This window comes from Mobula hypostoma, chromosome 13 (assembly GCF_963921235.1).
Source record: "Mobula hypostoma chromosome 13, sMobHyp1.1, whole genome shotgun sequence".
Lineage (NCBI taxonomy): Eukaryota > Metazoa > Chordata > Chondrichthyes > Myliobatiformes > Myliobatidae > Mobula > Mobula hypostoma.
Window position 1 is genome coordinate 88,148,127 of NC_086109.1, and position 14,288 is coordinate 88,162,414.

At 41.9% G+C, this 14,288-nt stretch overlaps 1 protein-coding gene across 7 annotated transcripts in view; it reads left to right on the forward strand.

Moving 5' to 3' along the window:
- The window catches only part of LOC134355758 (A-kinase anchor protein 13-like), a 557,767-nt gene that overhangs the window by 476,598 nt on the left and 66,881 nt on the right, over positions 1 to 14,288 (forward strand). For all 7 annotated transcript variants that reach the window (XM_063066124.1, XM_063066122.1, XM_063066127.1 and 4 more), the window contains 2 exons: positions 10,253 to 10,320; positions 12,881 to 12,947. In XM_063066124.1, coding sequence (XP_062922194.1) covers positions 10,253 to 10,320; positions 12,881 to 12,947 — 135 coding nt within the window. The remainder of the gene's footprint in view (positions 1 to 10,252; positions 10,321 to 12,880; positions 12,948 to 14,288) is intronic.

Genomic DNA, 14,288 nt, shown 5'->3' on the forward strand with positions numbered 1-14,288 from the left:
GTTGCCTGCCTTCTGAATTTCTCCGGCCTTTCTTTTATATGTGTTACAATAGTGTAGTGATTAGTTTACAATTTTGCAGAGTCAGGGGTTCAATTCCCACCACTGTCTGTTAAGGACTTTGTACGTTCTCCACAGGAACGTGTGGGTTTCCTTGAATTGCCAAGCAGGTGCCTCAAAAAAGACAGCATCAATCATTAAAGACACCCCTCAACCAGGACGTGCCCACATGCCTCTTATTGCTGCTATAAATGAAGAAGATACAGGAGGCTGAAGATATATATAGTTGAGTGTGTGTCTTCAGGTTCCTGTGTCTGTTTATATCTATATCTATATCGGTATATATAGATAGAGAAGGAGAGATGTCAAGAGAGATATAAAATGAGAATAAGTGCCTAAGTCTTTTACACTCTACTGTATTTGTTAACCTGGAGTGGAAAACGAGTTTGTAAGTCTGGTGGGAGCAAAGGATGTTGGGAATGGTGAGGGCAGAGCGCCACGGAAGGGGTGTGGGACAGCTGGCAGGGAAGGAGAGCCAAAAGCAGTGGAGGGTGGTGCGGGTGCAGACACACCCAGCCCTGAGACACCAGGCAAGGTTATTTGATTCTAAACAATTGGTTTGTTGATCTCTACAGAATGTCCCTCTGGTGCTTCCTGCTCCCTCCCCTCTCCCTTCTCCTTTTCCCAACCTCAATTCCCCATTCCCTGTCCCCATCCCACTGTCAGTCCATAATATAGACCCATATCTGAATCAGGTTTACCATCACTCACGTATGTCATTAAATTTGATTTTTTTTGCTTGCAGCAGGAGTCCTGTATATACTTACTGTAATTCATAGTTTATATTATTATGTCTTGCAATGTACTGCAGCCACAAAACAGCAAAATTCATGTCATATACCAGTGAGATAAAACCTGATTCTGATTCAGCGGTATAGGTGTACCTAATAAAGTGGTGACTGAGTGTATAATTATATGGATCAGAATGTTGGACAATATCTAGTAACATGAGGAAACGAATTGAAGCAGCAGAGATGTAGTTTTTGAGGAGGATGCAAAGAATATCATGGACGAAACGAACATCTAACGAGGATGTCATGAACAGAGCAAGCACAAAAAGAAAAATAATGTCTGAGATCATGAAAAGGCAAACGTAACTTCATTGGACATGTGATTAGGAAAGAGGAGTTAGAATGCACGGTAATTATGGGAAAGATTGAAGGGAAGAAAGCAAAAGGAAAGCAAAGACAAATGATGATGGAGACAGCAGCCAGAGAACTGGAAATGAATACCAATGAATTGATCCACTTGACCTGACACAGGAGTGTGTGGACCATGGCAGTCAAAGCTCAAACTGGGCATGGCACCTGATAATGATGATGATGATGATGATGAATGTATATCACAAATGGTTCATCAGTGTCTCAGTGGAACCTTCAGTGATGTGCCTTGTCTGCAAGAGGTCTAATGCTTGGACTAAGGTCTGTCTTTCATGAGATACAAGATGTTTGATTATCTTGTTTACTTGTGTCATTCACTTAGTTCATTTGTTCATTATGTGTGTGCCGTATGACATGGGCAATCATGTTCTTTCCTTTACCATGATTGTTCTTGGCAAATTTTTCTGCAGAAGTGGTTTGCCATTGCATTCTTCTGGGCAGTGTCTTTACAAGATGGGTGACCCCAGCCATTATCAATACTCTTCGAAGATTATCTGCCTGGCGTCAGTGTTTGCATAACTAGGACTTACGATATGCACCAGCTGCTCTTACGACCATCCACCATCTGCTCCCATGGCTTCAAGTGACCCTGATTTGGGGCTAAACAGGTGCTACACCTTGCCCAAAGTTGACCTGTAGGCTAGCAGAGGGAAGGAGTGCCTTACACGTCCTTTGGGAGAGACATGTCTCCACCCTGCCACCCAATTCCCATAGTAATCAAGTATAAAACAATGCCCTCTCTCTTGCTTATTTCAAAGAGTATTAACCTGATAATTTTAATAAGCTGTTTGACTATCGAATTTACAATAACGCAGCTGAATTCTTATTTCAGTTAACTAAACATTTGCAAGCACTTTGCTGCACATTCTGGCAGTTTTCCAATCTCTGGCCAAGGTTTGATGATGGTCAGGGAACTGAGAAGCCATTGGCAGTTGCTCTGCAGAGATCATTGGTAGAAATCAAAATTGAAATTGTGATATGCATGCCTTATGTCCTGACTTAGCACTTCAAGTTTATTAAGCCAAGTTAACGGACTTCTCAAGATTCGAGATGGTTTGTTGTCATTCTTCAGTACACGAGTATAAAGGAGAGCAGAATGACTGTTACTCTGGATCAATGCTGCATCAAAAAAGCACAATAAGTATAAGGAACACGGTTTATGTCAGAGATCTCTGCAGCTGTCAGAGAGCCATAACTTCCTGAATACCCAAAAATTAATGATTTGAATGCAAGAAAGATATAACCAGTAGCAATTCCCACCTGACAATGATTTGTTTAATTTTATTACTACTTTTGATTAGCATGGAGTGACTTGGCAATCTACATGGTTTTGCTATTTCAGCCCAAGGTTTACAATGAGGTGAAGTATCTGCCTAAGTAGAGGCCCATCCTGGGGTCAAATTGATTACCCAGTTCAGGGATAAAACTGGGATTACCTTGTCCTCAGAGTACAAGGACACCCCTTTAGAACAGAGATGAAGAGGAGTTTCTATAGCCAGAGGGTGCTAAATCTGTGGAATTCATTGACACAGATGGCTGTGCAAGCCATTGAATGTATTTAAAGTAGAGATTGATTAGTAAGGACGTCAGAGGTTACAAGGAGGAGGCAGGAAAATGGGGTTGAGATCAGCCATGATGGAATGGTGGAGCAGCATGGTTGGGCCGAATGGCCTAATTCTGCTCCTATGTCTTATGGTTGAGTTCACTCTTTATGTTCAAATGGAACAATGAAAATACCGAAGGATGTCAAAGTAACAGGACTGTCCATTAAAAAGGGAAATAGCAGTGGACTAAATATATATAACTAATCTGGATGTCATTAGTTTAATTTGAACACTTCCATACATTCAATAGATAGCGTCAAAGCTATTTAGAATTTTCTGTGTTACAAATTCATTTTAGGATCTTTAACAGCCAGAAATAGCATAATGGCATGAACATTGATTTCTCTTTCCAGTAGTTTTTTTGTCCTCTCTCTCCACACCCCCCCTCCCAATCCTCCTCCTGCTATCCCCTCTCTGGCCTCTTACATCTTCTCCTCACCTACCTATGACCTCCCCCCGGTGCCCCTCTTTCTTCCCTTTCTCCTATAGTCCATTCTTCTCTCCTATCGGAGTCTCGACCTGAACCGTCAACTGTTTATTAATTTCCATAGGGCTATCTGACTGGCAGACCACAGTTTGTGCGGCTTCAGAGCTGTGTGTCAGACATGGCTATATGCAGCACTGGGGCCCCACAGGACTGTATTGGCTCCCTTCCTGTTTGTCCTGTATACCTCTGACTTTAGATACAACACCAAGTGCATCTGTAGAAATTCTCTGATGACTCAGCAATAGTTGGGTGTATAAAGGGAGGACAAGGGAATGGATACAGGGCCCTGGTGGAAGACTTTGTCAGATGGTGCAAGCTGAATTATCTGCAGCTCAACATCAGTAAGACAAGGCGATGGTGATGGACTTTAGGAAGACTAAGCCTGCACTGCTCCCTGTTACTATTGATGATGAGGACGTGGTTGTGGTGAGGACCTACAGGTACCTGGGAGCGAACCTGGATGACAGAGTTGAGTGGAGCACCAACACAGAGGCTGTGTACAAGAAAGTCCAGAGTCACCTCTACTTCCTGAGGAGGCTGAGGTGCTTTAGAGTATGCAGGCCTCTCCTTCACATGTTCTACCAGTTTGTTGTCACCAGTACAGTCTTCTATCTGCTGGTGTACTGGGGCAATAACATCAACATGGGTGATGCCAACAGGCTGAATAAACTGATTAGAAAGGCTGGCTCTGTTATAGGTGTCAAACTAGATGCACTGGAGACTGTGGTAGAACAAGGGATCCTATGCAAAATCCTTGGCAATTCTGGACAATGTTTCACATCCTCTGCATGCCACCGTGGCTGAACAAAGGAGCATTTTTAGTCATAAACTAAGACAAATGCGCTATTCCAAAGAGCGCTGTATGAGGTCATTCTTACCCTCGGCCATTAGGCTCTATTATAGTCAACCTATAGCCGGGGCAATGATGACCCCTCATGTCAGACTGTTTGAGGTAACTTGTTGTTTATTCTTTCTAGTTCTAGTATTTCTGTCTTTGCACTGGTAATGCTACTGTGACATTGTAATTTCCTTTGGGATCAATAAAGTAGCTATCTATCTATCTATCTATCTACCTCACCTGGAATGCGCTGCCAGTGGAAGTGGTCAAGGTAGGTACATTTGACTAGGTAAATGGAGGGTTGGGGGTTGGGGCTTGGAGCGAAGTGGGCTGAACATGGGCAGGGAGAATGCTGTGGTCACAGGGACCAGTTGGGACAAATGACCCCTCTTTCTGTGTTGTAATCCTTTGTGACTCTGTAACCACTGCACTGCACAGTGGCAGTCCATACTGTGAAGGTGCTGCTTATGGTGCTGTTGGGTAAAAATTCAGTATGTTTGAGATACAGTGCGGAATAGGCCTTTCTAGAACTTCAAACCGCACTGCCCAGCAATCCCCCGATTTAACCGGAGCCTAATCAGAGGACGATTTACAATGACCAATTATCCTGCTAACCGGTACATCTTTGCACTGTGGAAGAAACTGGAGGACCCAGAATAAACCCAAGCATTCAACATGGAGGACATACACTGCCTTAAGATAGCCTCAGAATTAAACTCTGACGCCCTGAGCTTTAATACCATCAGCTAACCACTACACTGCTGTGGCACCCCAGTTTTTAGGTTTGAACCTAGGAAGGCATTATTTCTAAGTCAGGATGGTGTGCGACTTGCAAAGGAATTTGCAAGTGATGGCACTTCTGTGAACTTTGTCCCTGTTGTGGTAGAAATCACAGGTTTGGGAGGAGTTAACGAAAAAAAGATTTTGTTAGTTGCTTTGGTCCGTTTGCTAGAGATGTCTACTCCAACACTAGTCGCTGTTTCAGCTGGGGGATGTGATTGCCTTGCCCTGACTGCTGCTGGGGTTGTTGGGAAATGAGAGCACTGATGGAGGTGGCGTGTTTCTTTTGGTCCAGAAGGGCACGAGTCTGAGGTTTGCAGAATGATCATCTTTAACACACTCAGTGGCTCCTTTGTGAGGTTCCTTCTGTAACTGATAAAGTGGCCGCCAAGTGTACTTTTACGCTCTTCGGCTGCTGTAGCCAATCCACTTCAAGATTCAACATGTTGTGCATTCACTGATGCTCTTCTGTACACCACTGTTGTTATTTGAGTGACTGTCACCTTCCTGTCAGCTTAAACAGTCTGGTTGTTCTCCTCTGACCTCTCCCATTAACAAGGCATTTTCACCCACAGAACCGCCACTCAGAGGATGTTTTTCCCTTTTGTTTTTTTTTGTGCCATTTTTCCGTAAACTCCAGAGACCGTTGCATGTGAACATCCCAGGAGATCAGCAACCCTCCCACTCAAACCACCGCAGAGGCACCAACAATTGTTCCATAATCAAAATCACTTAATCACATTTCTACCCAATTCTGATGTTTGGTCTGAACAACAACTGAGCCTGAAGAAGGATCTAGTGCTTTCCTAGCATACATGACGAATAAACTTTTCTCGGGCTTCCAGCCGGGTACACGTATCGATTTTAACTGACATTTCGATGACAAACTCGGCCATCTTCAGGGATGAACAACAACTGAACCTCTTGATCATGACTGCAAGATTTTATGCATTGAGTTGCTGCCACATGATTGGCTGATTAGATATTTGCATTGTCGAGCAGGCGTACCTAATAAAGTGGCCACTGAGTGTATTTATTGTAATTTTTAGTATCTTTCATGTGTTGCAATTTAGTGCTGCCACAAAACAACAAATTTCACAGGCTATGTCAGTGATAATAAACCCGATTCTCATTCTGATGTCTCATATTAATCCATCCTCTCTTTTGTGTTTATTCTAAACGTGCACTTCTGTGGAAAGAAACTTGTTTTTTTAAGAAAGGTAAGCACATTAAAGATGTTCCACACTAATCCAAATTGTTTAAAGATGCGTAGTCTTTTTTGATAAAAGAGGGGGAAAAAATCCCTAAATTGTGTGATCATCCAATATGGTCTGGTTGTGACATTTCATTCCACTCGGCGTCTTTCTGCCTCTATACAGTCTTGCTCGCTCTTTGGGTTGCGCATAATAAAATACATTTTATTGTCGGTATATATACTTCATACAACCTTGAGATTTGTTTCATGGCTGCCAATAAGGAGATGAATCTTGAGGTTGTATAAAGTATACATATCTTCATAATAAAATGTATTTTGAACTTTGAACTTCTGCCTTTCTGCTATTCTGCATCCCTGTGAATGTGTTTCCTTTTACATTTACAGCTTCCTTGTACGGTTGACATCAGAAGCACTCTAGAATATTTTATTACTTATATAAACGTAAGCGGAATGTGCATTGTGTTTAAAACACAGATCAGCGGCCTAAGGTCCCAGTGGCATTGGATTCCAATCCCTTCAAGATTGTTTATTGTTACTCATCAGTACACAATGTAAGGGATTGTTCCTCTGGATCCAATGCAACATTAAGATGATGCAATAAGCATAAAGAACAAAAAATACAAATAAACACAAGAGGTTCTGCAGATGTTGCAAATCCAGAGCAGCACGCACAAAAATGCTGGAGGAACTCAGCAGGCCAGGCAGCACCTATGGAAATGAATAAAGAGTCGACGTTTCGGGCTGAGACCCTTCTTCCGGACTGGAAAGGAAGAGGGGAAAATTGCAGAATAAACAGGTGGGAGTGGAGAAGGAGGGTAGCCAGAAGGTGATGAGTAAAGTCAGGTGGGTAGGAAAGAGATAAAGGGCTGGAGAAGGAATCTGATAGAGGAGAGTGGACCATAGGAAAAATATAAATACCTAAAATTAGCTTATCTGCACAGACTGATTATATGTATACAAAGAATGTGAGGTACAGGGACATCTGTATATAAGGTGACTTTGACAGTATTTGATAAAGCAGAGGTGGTGTAGTGGGTTGGATTAGTAGGGGCTGATCAGCCTTACTGCTTGGTGAAAGTCACTTTTTGAGTCTGGTGGTCCTGGTGAGGATGCTATGTAGCCTCTTTCCTGCTCAAGCTGTCCCTGAGTAAGGTGGGTGCGATCCTTCCAAGATATTGCTGGCCTCTTCTATAAACAGTGGGTTCTAGTTAATTGGGCCATCAGTTAATCGGGGCAGCCGCTTATTTGGTTCAACTCTTAACGAACTAAAGCAAATCAAGAAAATATCGTAATTCCCTTAGTTTATTTGAGACACTATGTTGCTTAATTGGGACAGGAGACTGAAGAGTTTCTAACTAGTGCCAGTCGCATGCATGACATGCAGTCATTCAGCACTACATTGTGCTTACTGCAAACATTTTTAAGTAGTGTCACTTCTGAGTGTTTGTGTTCAGAAAGCGTTGATTTTTTTTCACGATTGGTTGCTGAGTAATAATCAGTAGGACAATTCAAAACTCACTGCAGTTTTAAGTATTGAGATTTGGAGATGCCTGAAATGGCCAGGAGTAAAAATGAAATGATTTCACTACTTCAACAAGTTAGACACTACGAAGAATTTGAAGGTAGCAGCAATCACCTCGAATGTTACAATGAAAATGAAGATTTGGAGGATGCAATCAATTAAAGAATTCTATGAAGGCAATCCATTATTTGCACTAAATATCTGCAATGATTTTGTTCACTTACAGTTAATCAAAGAACAGCAGCGTACACTGAATTAATTCCTCTCGATAACTATTAAGAACTAATACATAGCTTTATAGAACTGTAGTAGTAATGGTAGTATTCTAATATGTTTGTATTTCATTTAAATATATAATTTGGTATTCAATTACATGGTAAATTGTCTTTTTTTTTAAATACCATTTTAACTAGTTCTATGAAACTTTGGCATGATTGGGCAACCACTTAATTGGGCCAAAATGTACTGGTCCCATTGCGTCCCAATTAACTGTAAATGTCCTTGATAATGGGTAGGCTGGTGCTAGTGATGCATTGGGCAGTTTCAACTACCCATTGCCTTGAAGAAATGTAAGTAAATTAAGGAATTAAAAATAAAAAAAACCTGTTCACTATTGAATTGTCAGAATGTTTCATAGGAAGGAAATCTGCAATCCTTGACCAACCAAGATACTTAAGTGTACTGACAAACCACCCCATAAGCCACTCCAACCTAGCCTATAATTGGCAAGGTAGTTTTTATTCTCATGGTGTTCTGTGGACTTTTGAGTATCTGAAACAGAGTAAACCTGACTTTAAAAGATTAGTTTCAATAATGCTGACCACCTGGTAATGATCTGGTTAACTGAAACAAAAGCAGAACATACTAAGGCAAGCAAAATCTTTCATGAAACATTTAAGATTCAGATTCATTTGTCACCTGTACACTGAAACATGCAGTGAAATGTACCGTTCGTGTTAACAAACATCACAAAAGCTAAGGATTTGCTGGGGTAAGCCCGCAAGTGTGGCCGCACATTTGACGCCAACATAGCATGTCCACAATGTTCAGCAGAACAACACAAGCAATGATAACAAAACACAACGGCAAAGCAAGCCGCTTTCTTTCTTTCCCTCACATCACACTCCTCCAGCTTTTAGTTCTTTGCCCCAGACTCGCTGTCATCAGGCCTCCAACGGAGTCACCAGCCCTCATTAGTCCTTAATGTCACAGAGAAAAATAGTAAGGTGTGATAACCTTTCAGCCCATCGATGGGTTATACCAAGTTGGTACTCACTGTGCCCATGATGTTGGTTGTTTGAGTACTGCCTGATTGATACAGTGGGCTCCCGGAGACCAGTCAGCATTTAGGCGCTCTGCTCTATCGTTTGTGAAACTTAATCTTAAATAATTCCTATCAACAGGCACATTCTCCTTCAGTAAGTGAAAATCAAAAGGACTATAGATGCTGGAAATTTGAAAGAAAAACAGAAAACGTAGGAAACATTCAGCAGGTCAGGCAGTATCTGTGGATAAAAAAGCGTTGACTGTTAATTTACCTCCATAGATGCTTCCTGAGCTGCTGAGTTGCTCCAAACATTTTATGTGTGAGTGTGTGTAGCTGATGTTTCAGATCAGAGATCTGAGATTCTGATGAAGGGTCTTTGACATGATTGATTCACTCTGCTTCTCTCTGCACAGATACTGCCTGACCTGAGTGCTCCCAACTTGCTCTGTTTTTTTCCCCAGATTTCTAGCATCTGCATTTTCTTTCTGTCAATTATCTCCTGTTTAGTTCACTCTTGTGTTTCAGGGATGGAAGTCGATCATCAATCCCAAATATACTTTGTATGTGACTCTGTATCCAAAAGGAGAGGGTTCAGAGGAGGTTCCCGAAAATGATTCCAGGATTGGAAGGCATTTCATATGAGGACATTTAGTGGCTGTGGGCCAGTACTCACTGGAATTTAGAAGAATGAAGGGTAATTTCATTGACACCTATCGACTGTTGAAAGGCCTCAATAGAGTAGATTTGGAGAGGATGTTTCCTGTGGTGAGGGAGCCTAAGACCAGAGGACACAGCTCAGAACAGAGGGACTTCTGATTCTGATTTTGACTTCCATTTAGAATGGAGATGAGGAATTTCTTTTGCTTGGAGAGTGGTGAATCTGTGGAATTTGTTGCCACAGGTGGCTGTGGAGACCAAGTCACTGGATACACTTAAGGCAGAGATTGATAGATTCTTGATTAATCAGGGCATGAAGGGTTATGGGGAGAAGGCAGGGGACTGGAGCTGAGAGGGAAATGGAATAGCCATGATGAAATGGTGGAACAGACTCGATGAGCCAGATGGCCTAATTCTGCTCCTCTCTCTCATGATCTTATGATCAACCTCTGTATAGCCACTCATGAGTGACAGACAGTAAATTAGCACCTACGTACCTTGGAACAAATTTAACATGCTACTGGTTTCTGCACCGTGCTCTTTAAATCACCACAAGTAATCCTTTATAAAATACTTTGTGGTTAAATGGTATTTATAAAGTTTAAGGTTTCCTGTGGTGTGTTTATTTGTCTCCTTTCTATAACAGTGTTTTTCCCTTCCACAGATTGTAATGCACAAGTTCACAAGGGTTGCAGGGACAGCTTGGCAGCCTGCAGTAAGATTAAACAGAAGGTATTTATCCTCTAATGTTTTTCTCAAGAACCTAATGTAGCACAAGTTTGTTGCCCTTTGAGCTGTGGGATGCTAAGGAGTGATACATTCCTTTATTGTCCTTGTTGGAAGGCTTTCACATCATGCAGTATTTATTTATTGAGATGCAGCCTTTCCAAACCTTTGAGCCACACCACTCTCCCGATTTAATCCTAATCTAATCACAGGACAATTTACAATGACTAGTTAATCTGCCACCCAGTATGTCTTTGGACTATGGGAGAAGCCTACATGGTCACAAGAAGAATGTACAAACTCCTTTAAGTGTGCGTCTAAAGAATTTTCTCCAACAAAAGTAATTATACTAGATCAATGCTAACATACTAGCATCTTCCGGCTGCTCTGGTTTCCTCCTTCATTCCAAAGATGTACATGTAAGTAGATTAATCTGGTTAGGTGGGTGTTATTGGGTGGTGTGGGCTTGATGAGCCAGAAGACCCCGTTACCACACCTGGTAGGTTAACTCACCCTTGCCAATTTCCCCTGGTGTGTAAGTGAACAGCAAAATCAAAGGGGAATTTCTGAGAATGTGGGGAGAATCGAAGATGGGATTATTGTAAGGTTAGTGTAAGGGCGTGGTTGAAAACAATGTCAAAGAGACTGCCGGTTCATAGCCAGAGAAACTTGCATCAAGCGAGGCAATCTTTCCAGCTGGGATTGAGAGAGATATTCTCACTAAGTTTTAAGATTTCTATTTGTTTGCATTTATTCACCAAATTGCCATCAGGGAGACGTGACAAGTCCTTCACCACCAGGACTATATGTCATCAAAGAGGCTTCTTTCCTGTAGCTATCCAGCTTCGCAACAAACCTCACTCAGGTCCAATGCCCTAGCCGTCCCTGCACAACATCCACTAAGTCAGGGTTCCCAACCTTTTCATGCCATGGACACCTTCTGAGGGGTCCATGGATCCCTGGTTGAGAACCCTTGCATTAAATGGTCTTTGCAGTTCTCCTCATTCTGTTGGTAGTTATTGAGCCTGTCCATATCTTCATATTGATTTAAGTTTGATTATTGATGTTTGAGCATGTGGCCGTTCTGATAATTATTGATTGCTCATGGCTGTTTGCATACTCTCTTGTAAATTATTGGTTGCTATTGTGTTGTCTGTTATGATATTGTCTTGTGTTGTATGCTTGGCACCGAACCACAATCAGTTCTGGTATGTGTCACATACTGGCAATAAAGTGATCCTGTTTTGGATTTGAAATCTTAACTCGGACAAATATAGGAGCTATTTAAGTACAACTGGCAAAAGAATGCTGAGTAACACATAGTGCTGGAGGAACTCTACAGGTCAGGCAGCATCTGTGGAGAGGAATAAACAGTTGACATTTTGAGCTAAGACCCATTGTCAGGATTGGAAAGGAAGCCGATGAAGCCAGAATAAGGAGGTGGGGTGGAGCGTGGGAAAGGAGGACAAGTTGGCAGGTGAAAGGTGAGACCAGGTGAGGGGGAAGGTAGATGGGTGGGGGAAGGTGGTCAAGTGAGAAACTGGGAAGTGATTGGTGGAAGCGGTGAAGGGCTGAAGAAGGAGGAATTTGATAAGAGGACAGTGGTCCACTGGAGAAAAGAAAGGAGGAGGGCATCAGAGGGAGGTGATGGGCAGTTGAGAAGAGAAGGGGTCAGAGGGGAGCCAGAATGAAGAATGGAAAAGGAGAGAAGGGGGAGGGGGAGAGATTACTGGAAGTCAGAGAAATCAATGATGGAAATGCAAATGTTGGTAATCCAGTAGATTCAGCACAATAAACGATCTGTGGAGAGTTGGTGATCTTGTATCAGAACTGAAGTTGCTGCCACAACCAGGAAAGGCTGGTTATCTGAAATAGGTGAATTCAGTATCCAGTCAAAATGGCTGCATTATACCCAGACAAAGGTTGAAGTGTTCTTCCTCAGTTTACATTAGGCTTTGCTGAAACAATGCAGATATCAGAGTGGGACGACAAGTTGAAATGACAGGATTGGAAGTTCAAATCTTGAGCAGTTTGGGGCTCCTTGTGTAGAAACAGTGTGCTGGCATTGGAGGAGGTTCACAAGGATTATCCTGGGAATGAAAAGGTTAATATATGAAGAGCGTATGATAGCTCTGGGCCTGTACTCGCTGGCGTTTAGAAGAATGAGTAAGGATCTCATTGAAACTTATCAAATATTGAAAGGCCTAAATAGAGTGGACTTACAGAGAATGTTTCTGACAGTGGGAGAGTCCAAACCCAGCGAGCACAGCCTCAGAATGGAAGGGCATCCCATTAGAACATAGATGAGGAGGAATTTCTTTAGACAGAAGGTTGTGAATCTGTGGAATTCATTACCATAGGCGGCTGTTGAGACCAGGTCATTGGGTATATTTAAGGTGGCTACGATATGGTTGGGGATATATATGAAGGATTAATTTCTGCTCAATATTATTTCGTTTTAGATCCCCACTTCCGTGGGGTGTAATGCTCCTTGCCTAACTTGGCAGGCGTTGATTTTCTATTGCTGTACATGGTACACTGACTTGCGCCAATTTCTGTATTTCAGCAACAAAAAACACTTCAGGCCCAAGATTCCTCAACGTTACCCAATTCTGTCACCATGAGGAATAAACGCAAGTATCTCTGTGTATTCAAAACTCCCTACGTAAAATGGCTGACCAATGCTAATATATTTAACTTGATGAATAAGCTTGCATGGTATTATAGTGGTGATTTCATTGTTTGATAAGTGTGTGATGTAATAATATTGTGTAGGTGTAAGCTGAGAGAAATTCCCAAGAGCTACCTACTGTAGCTGTAAATCTTGACCTTGGATTGTTTAGAGAGATTGTTTAGTGAGTGTAAGGGTAAAATACTGTATCTGTTACTAATACCCACTCAACTTAATGCATTGAAAATAGCATACAAACTAGAAATATGCTTATTGTTTTATAGTAGGATTTTCTCAATCAGAGCTCACTTTATTAGGTACCTCATGTGCCTTGTAAAGTGGCTGCTGAGTGTATGCTCATAGTCTTCAGCTGTTGTAGCCCACCCACTTCAAGGTTTGACATGTTGTACATTCAGAGATTCTCCTCTGCATGCCACTGTTGTAATGTGTGATTATTTCAATTACAGTCACCTTCATGTCAGCTTCAACCAATCCAGCCATTCTCCTCTGATCTCTCTCATTAACAAGGTGTTAGCCCATAGAACTGCTGTTCACTGAATTCTTTTGGGTTTTTTTTTTTTTTGCACCATTCTCTGTAAGCTCTCGACACTGTTGTGTGTGTGAAAATCCCAGGAGATCAGCAGTTCCTGTGATACTCAATCCACCCTGTCTGGCACCAGCAATCATTCCACAGTCAAGGTTACTAAGATAACATTCTGATGTTTGGTCTGAACAACAACTGAACCTCTTGACCATATCTGCATGTTTTTATGCATTGAGTTGATGCCACCTGACTGGCTAATTAGATATGTGTATCAACAAGCAGGTGGAAGCCCTACTAGAGTGACCACTTAGTGTATATGCCCTTGAGAACAAAGTTTTCATTCTCTGTGCAGGTACTAAGATGGAAAAAGAATTGAACCTTAACAACTGTTTTAATTTGGTTTGTTTTTTTTATTTGAACTCCTTTCTTCCCTGTTATAAAAGAGGCAGAGATAAGTACAATGAAAGAACTAAACAGTTAGACCAGTGAACAAAATGAAATTCATGGCATGAGAGCACAGCAGTTTGCATAACGTTATATATAACAGTGGTAGTGACCCTGGTTCAATTCCTGCCACTGTCTGTAAGAAATGTGTATGTACATTGTCCCTGAGACTGCCTCCCACATTCCAAAGAAGTATGGGCTGGTAGGCTAATTCATCAGGGTGTAACTGGATGGCATTGGCTCATTGGACCAGAAGAGCCTGTTACCATCCTGTATCCCTAAATAAGTTTTTTTAAAAATAAGCTGTCCCACAGA